Here is a 7,556-nt window from a genome sequence, read left to right as displayed (position 1 = left end):
ATCCACAGTGGATCCCTAGGGTCCCATCTTCCAGAGAAGGGGTGTCAGACAAGTGCAGAAATGCAGTTGTTGAGATGCTGTTGTGACACTCTGGCCTTCACAGCAAATTGGATGTAAAAAATGAGGCCCTGTGCAGCAAGGGAATGCAGCCAGGGCTATAAAAGCCATTCAGTAATTTACTTAAGCCACACTTAGATCTCATCTGCATGGGGAGGGAGAATTAACTCTTTAATCACAGGCCCTCCACCACAGTTCGTGTCACCCTGCAGACAGACCGGAACAGTTGCCCTGGGCAAGCAGTGCATGGCCTCATTTGTCTCAAGAGTCATTAAAGCTGAAATCCCAGGCTGAAATAGAAATTGAAATATATGATTGCGAGCTATTTCCCATTGATCATTTTTGCCACCTCTTGCTGGAGGCTGCAGGTGAAAATCAGTTGTGTTACAGCCCCATGTAGGTCAGCCAGGAGGGTCTGTTAGTCAGGATGTCCTGACACCTCCAGAATGCAGGTGGCCAGCCTGGCTGGCTGACATGACTTTGGAGGATAGCACCAGCTAAGCTCAGCTTTTGGGATGAATTTCTTTTTTTTTGATAGAAAAATACAAGGATGCCCAGCTGCCTTGTGCCCTTTTAAACTGTTATTGCAACCTCTTGCTCCACCCACGCAGCTTTCTGCATGCAGAGATGTTAATCCATTTTATCTTTTAATGTTGGCATTATCTCTTGACTCACTCCATCTCTTCCCCTTGTGATTCTGCAATCCAGGTCCCTTTCAGGCAGCAGATAATTCGCCTTATTTCCCTGCATTGCCTGAGAAAAGAAACCGTAAACCCAGAGTAATATCCCCAAGCAGTGGGGTTGTGGAGCCTCAAAGACGAGCCTTTGAGAACATAGTTTCTCTCAGAAGCCAAGGCACAAGGCTGCAAAGTCACCTGTAAGGGACAGAGACCCTGAAGGGTGTGATTAACAGCACAATGACACCCCCCTGTCCTGCAGTTTCCAGCATGCCAAGTTCAGTGTCTGGTTCTTCAGGCTCTTGAGCACCCTGTGCCTCCAGCTGCTCATCCTGCCGGCACCTGTACCCTGCCTGCATCTGCCTCCTGCCTGCCAGACCAGAAGCACCAGCTTCACCCCCTGTAGGTGTGCACCTCCCAGTGCCCCAGACATGATTCTGGAGCTGGTTCTTCCCCTCCCAAAGTCCCAATTCTGATGTGTCATTGGCAAAACTACCACCCAGCCTCACCAAGGAAAGGGCCGAGAGTGAAAGCAGGTACATCTGTGTTTCTTATCTTTTTCCTCACCTTTTACAAATAAGGTGGTTTATGTAAAAAAGCTCTTGTGAAAAGAGGTATGTTAAGATAACATAGGACCTTACCAATAACTCACATAATACACACTATATTCAGAAATTATACACTAGGCTGGGTTTAGCTACCAGGATTAGGAACTGGTTCCTAAAGTGCCTGTAATAATTCTACTTCCCAAAAACATAAAGCAAAATAAAATCAAGTGTTGGCACCATGGCCATGTTAGAGCAGGAGCAGGTGCATCTGCACATGACCTAACAGCTAGTAGCTCTAGGGGTAAGCTAGGCTGCATAAATGCTAACACAGTCCTGGATGCAGTTTCATTCCTCATCTGTGTGTGGTTTCCTCATGCTTCATTTATTTACTCTCTCTCCTTCCAGGCTTCTGACCCCACAGCTTCCAGCACACGTCTCCAGAGCACAGGGTGATGGTAGCTCCCACCTCCTGCTGAAGAAGCTGTCAAGCTTCCCAGGATCCAGAGACTAACCTGCTCTCTCGCCAGACACTCACCTCGCACCTTGGCCAGGCCAGGAGAGATGTGTGTCTGGATGGCTGCAGATATGCAGTCGTACAACCCCTTCTATCAAGTGTGGGGTGGGATGAAGCCCCAGATTACAAAACCATCTCCCAGATATGCTGATCTAGGGAAACACCAGCTCGTTTATCCACACCTTGAGAGAAAATCTTCTGGGGAAGCAGCAAGCAGGCTGCAGGCATCTCCTCACCTGCAATGGCAGCTCAGAAACTGTCCACCTGCCAGAGATGTGCAAGCAAAGGCAAGGTTTTCAGTACAAAGTGGCACCAAGGGATAGTGAGACTTGCAGCAACTTTCTTGCAAGTGGATTGGAAAGCCGATGTGCACAAAAGTGTTGCTTGTGTTAATGCAGCCAAGGGATACTGAGAGGAGAAGTGATCCCAGGGCTTCTATCATTCTCTAAGTTATGGTGTCACACGTTCCACTGCTGCCCATGCCCGGAGCAGACATGAGAACTTCACACTTCGGCCATGAGCCCTTTTGTGATTTTCAGTAGTTCAAAAATGAGAGAAGCCAGGCCTGTGCTTCCCTGCACAACAAAGTGAATTTGGGAACTCTGGCCAGAAAACACAAAGGCCCCCGAGTCTAAATTCTGGAAACACTCCTACCCCTGTGTTACAGAAGCTCTTCAACACTGCAAGTCCCTTGCGGCCAGGTCCATTTGGTCTCTGGCTCTTTCATCTCTGAGGAGCCTGAACAGAGGCAGGATTGAGTTCCTTGTGTAAACCAGCATGTCATACTTCTACCTGGCAGCCTCTTCCCACACACACCACCATTTGTTTCTGCCTTCTTCAGGTCTGGTTTTTTTCTTGCTCACCTTTTCTCCTCATCAGTCTTTTCTCCTTAGTGATCTTTAGCCCCTCTTCCTTAGATAGCGCACAATTACACAGCCTATCTAAAACCCAGGAAGGGCTCTTAATAGAAGGTAGATACATATTAGCATAGCGTGCCCCTGACGCTCTGCCCAGATTCAGAATGATCTGTTCATACACTTTCCAACTGATGGTGTGGAACTGAGCATGAATCACATATATCAGGGAAATAAATGCTACCTATTTTTATTATTAAGTTCTCTTATTGGTTATATCAGCAGCAGCCTTGTCCTTACACATCGAGCATGGCCTTTATTAATGTTCACATTCTCGTCATTTGTACGCTAGCTGATTTGGAGGCAAGTGGAACCATGAATGTATTGATAGCACCCTGATCATTCGCTGGTCCTGTTCCGAGCCCGGATTACAACTGCTGCCTTTATTTTTCCCTCATGACTTATTAATGCTTTGTATTAGCTGCGCTCAGATTGTTAATTGAGAAGTTAACTTTTTAAAGAATAACCTGGCTTCTGGGATGTGCTCGTGAAGCAGCGGCTTTCCCCCCCTATCTACTGTGCTACACAAAGGCCAAATTTCTGCAGTACAAAGGCTGCTTTTGTTCCAGGGAAAACACACTATTTATTTTAAACTTTCTCCATAACGCTGGTCCCATTAGCTCCAGCCTCTCCACAGGCAGCAGCCGCTCTGAGCCCCAGCAGGGCAAGCGCCCAAGCCACCGGTACCACCCAAGTTCAGAGCTGGAACTTGGCCGAGCTGCCGCCAAGCAGCCCCCAGGGACGAATCTGCTGCCAGGCCGGCCCAGCCCAAGCGCCCCCCGCCCGTGGACGCCCAGGCTGGGGAGGAGGAGAAGCCGCCCAACCCCGAGGCGCCTTCGCGCCCCCGAGGCCTCCCCTCGCTCGCCACCGCCTCACAACGGCAGAGCGCCGAGGTTTGTCTCGAAGCGACTCCCATCCCCCGGCAACGTCAGACTCGGCCAGGCCGTACGACCTTAACAGGCGCCGCGCAGCCGCCCTTGAACGGGAGAGGAGGGGCCGGCCGGGCGGGCACGCCGTTTGATTGGCCAACCGTGCCGTCCTTCTTTGGCCAGAAGGCGTGGCAGCTGGGCGGTGACGGTACACGATTGGGCGGAGCAGCGGGGCGGCGGGAGGCTGCTGGGGTTGGTTGCGCCGGCCAGTGGCGGGTGCGAGGGAGCGGGAGCGGGGGGGGGGAGGGGCGGGGGGTCCTGAGGCGCCGCTGTCACCGCTGCCTTCCCGCCCAGGCCCGCGCAGCCAGGCCCGGCCCAGCCCCGTCCGCCCGCGGCGCGGCGCGGCAGGACCATGTCGGCCACGGACGAGCGGGCCAAGGAGATCCTCCGGGGCTTCAAGCTGTATCCTGCCGGCAGGGGCCGTGAGGCGGGCGGGACACGGAGGTGGGGTGGGGGGGTTCGTTGCCCCGCTGTGGGGAGTGCGAGTGCGAGGCCGCCGGGGCGGGAAGGGCGGTTGCCATGGCAACGCCTCCGCGGCTGGGCTGATCTCAATGGCGTCCCCCCGCTCCGGTGGCGGCGGCGGCGGCGGGGGGTGGGGCGGCGGCCCTCCCGGTGGAAGTGACCGGGCCCCTGCGGGGCTGGGAGCGGCCCGAGCCGGCTGGGGGTAGGAGGGTACGGGCGGGGACGGAGCCCCCGTAGCGCTGGGGCCTTGCCCCCGGCCCTGCTCGGTGGGACGGGGTGGGGTGTCCCCACCGGCGCGGTGGCAGGTGGCCAAAGCCATCACCGGGGAGGCGGCGGCGGCCGTGGCCTCCCCGGCGCCGCAGCTGTCCGCCGGGCGGCTACTGATGGGCGGCAGGAGGAGAGGGGCCGCGCAAGAAGCGGCGGGAGCGGCCCCGGAGCCCCCGCCTCGGCAGCGAAGGCTACTCACAGAGGGCAGGTGGAGCAGCTGGGCGCCCGGTGCCCTCGGCCCCAGGAGGATCCCATCCCTGCCCCTCCGGCCTGCGCTCAGGCACCTCTGCCTGGGAAGGAAGTACCTGGTCCTCAGGTGCAGAAGCAACTAAGTATCTCGTTCCTTTTCATACCATAAGGTACTGGCACACCTTGTGTTTGGTCACAGCTGCTCGTACAATGTCTTATTACTAACGCTGACATACTCTAGGTGTTAATGTCTTTCTGTGCAGTTCATTTTCAAACTTTTCATGTTGTGGCTTTCAAAAAGCATTCTCATTTCATGTCTGCGTTATCTGAATATGAATTTAGTGCTAATGACATGAGATAGATCCAAGCTTGGAAGAGAAGCAAGATCCTCTATGTGCCTTTCTAACCCAGGATTTCAGTGGAGAAAGGCTCAACCTAAAGGCCCATGTGCAAAGTAAGGGTGGGAGAACTATGCCAATTCTGAAATAAAGCTACTGTATTTTCCTATAGTAGATTCTTCCAAGCTTGGAAGGCAAATGCATGCTTGCTAGCTTTACCTTTAGACACCAGGAAACTGTTGTGGGTTGGTTTGGTTTTTTCTTTCTTACAAAGAAAAGGACAGAAGTGAACAGAGTACCCTCTTGATCTAATACTATTATCATTGCACAAAAAAAATGTTTAGAAATATGTTCATAATCTCTATGCCAGCTGTAGCAGGATCTGATTTTTTTAGGTTGGATTTAGATAGATAGCTTCTATCAAACTATAAGCAGATGCTTTTCCTAACTTTTGAATCATTGTCCCCTCCCCCAGCCTTTAGTACTGCATCTGGTTCCTTTGCTTCTGCACTAGCACTATTGATCTTTTTATTTATGAAGATGTGGTATTTCAGCTGTCAAAATATGATTTAAGAGCATTTTGTGCTAGCAATTAGAAAAAGAGTAAGCTTCTGACAAGACCAGACTAAGCTGTTGGTAGAAGTGAGGAGTGCTTGGGAAGTTAAGCCTAGGGAACAAACTTGTAAGTGCTTTTGCATGTGCATGTATATAGTCTTTCCTGGATAGCAGAATTTACTTGAAGGCCTTTCTCCAGCTTTGATTGAAATAAGCTGCTTTGTTGTTTGTTGGGTTTAGTAGAAAATGCTTTTTGGTTTGTCTAACATCCTTCCTTGCAAAGGTAAACTATTATCTCAAGCAGCCATAGCATGGACAAGAAGCTTTAGTAGAAATACTCTGCAGTTCCATGTTGAAGTACCTCAAGTTTAGTTGCTTGTCCTTGCAAAAAAAAACGATGTCAGTTTTACTTCTGACAGGATGGTTTTAGGCAGAACCTTGACTGTGCTCCTCCAGAAACATGCTAGAGGACTTCGGTAGTTGCCATAGGAGCCAGGCACTATAAAGCCTCAGAAACAGGAAAGTTTCTCCAAATATTTCATAGCTGGAACTTTTAGCACGTTAAAATAGTTGAAAAGCCATCTATTATGCTTTTAGTAAACCAGAAGAGTGGCTGAATAGACATTCCTCATTTATGAGAGGAAGCCTTGAGACGCTGCACCAGCCACACAGGAAACTACTCACGCCCAGAAGCAACCATGCTCTCTGACGAGCCATCAGCTCCAACTTTCTTTTCTAAGGGTGAACATGTATTCTAGAGAGCATTATGTTTTAAAGAGATGCTTTATCTTCTGCTCAGTCTACTGCTGTATATGCTAATATAATTTACTTAGTAGAAAGAAAGATAGAAGCATCTTCTGAAAAGCTAAGTTTATACTTTGACTACTTGAAAACTTTTTTCTTCTTCCAGGAGGGAGGGAGTTCAATGCCACTAATTTAAGTACACCCTGCAAACTCGGCACTTCAAACTGGACTTGCTTTTATCACAAGAAAATAGTACACTATTACACCTAGGGTGTGGCAATATTAGATTCCTTGTGTGGTAAGATCCATTGATAGGGTAGAACACAACCTTGGGGAAGCAGGCTTCTGAAATACTTGCTTTAACATAGCAACAGGCGCTCTTGCTGGAAAACCAGTTCACATTGAGTAATCAAAGTTTCCTCAAATCCTGTTTACTTGTGGTTCCTGAGAAGAGGTTAATTACAAGCTCTCCAACTGATTGGGACATACTGCTGTGGAAATTAAATTATAGCCCAAATCCACACTCTGACTTTAATGCAGAGATATGCTTTTCTTCCTCTATGACACTAGTGCAAAAACATGTTGTGGCTAGTGTCCTGAAATTCAAGCCAGAAACTTTTACTCCCTTTTGTCATTAATTTTGCTATTTTAAAGAGATTAAAACCAAAGGAGAAATATTTGATGCTTGCAGGCAAATGGGGATATTCATTATACTTTATTACACTTGTCCTAAGAATTTTTATGGCACCAGTTAAAGCTTGCACACTGACAGTCTAGTAAGCACATTCCAGTAGGAGTTTGAAAGCAGCCAGCAAAAACTTTTATAGCTTGTCACTTCTTCAGAGACAATATTTGTTAATAGAGCTTGTAAGTATGTTCATCAACTGCCTGTTGTGAAGGCACTCGCCTGAACAGCTGTTGTTACACTTAGCGTAATATCTACAGGTAGTCTAGTACCATGAAAATGCAGGCTTATTGTTTGGCTACAAGCAATAGCAATTCAGTTGGTAACTGAAGATTCGTTCTTCTGGAATATTAGCCCAGTCTTATTTCTGAAAGTATTTATGCACAGCTGGTCCTGTAATTAAATTTGATTATGCCTTTTTTCTCCAGAAGATGGGACAGTTACTCCGTCAAACTACAGAATAGCTTTTTACTTGACCCTCACTCACCCTTTCATCACATTCTTCAGGTTTCATTCTGTCATTTTACCTTTAGAGTTAGCATCTACTATTAAATGTATTTAGCGTCCTTCTTCATAAAAAAGTAACATTGATAGTGTAATTACCTAACAGTCAAAAATCCAGGGTTTGTTCAGGTTTTTTTGATGGCTTCCCCCCACCAGCCCCCATGATAATTTGC

At 48.8% G+C, this 7,556-nt stretch overlaps 1 protein-coding gene across 1 annotated transcript in view; it reads left to right on the top strand.

Annotated features, from left to right (window-relative positions):
- The first annotated feature begins 3,818 nt into the window (after window positions 1-3,818).
- Window positions 3,819-7,556, top strand: part of PDE6D (phosphodiesterase 6D) — a 41,300-nt gene continuing 37,562 nt past the window's right edge. The window contains exon 1 of the mRNA XM_075099078.1: window positions 3,819-4,041. Coding sequence (XP_074955179.1) covers window positions 3,992-4,041 — 50 coding nt within the window. The 5' untranslated portion in view covers window positions 3,819-3,991. The remainder of the gene's footprint in view (window positions 4,042-7,556) is intronic.

Source organism: Phalacrocorax aristotelis, chromosome 7 (genome assembly GCF_949628215.1).
Source record: "Phalacrocorax aristotelis chromosome 7, bGulAri2.1, whole genome shotgun sequence".
NCBI lineage: Eukaryota > Metazoa > Chordata > Aves > Suliformes > Phalacrocoracidae > Phalacrocorax > Phalacrocorax aristotelis.
This window is presented reverse-complemented; position numbering and strand designations above follow the sequence as displayed.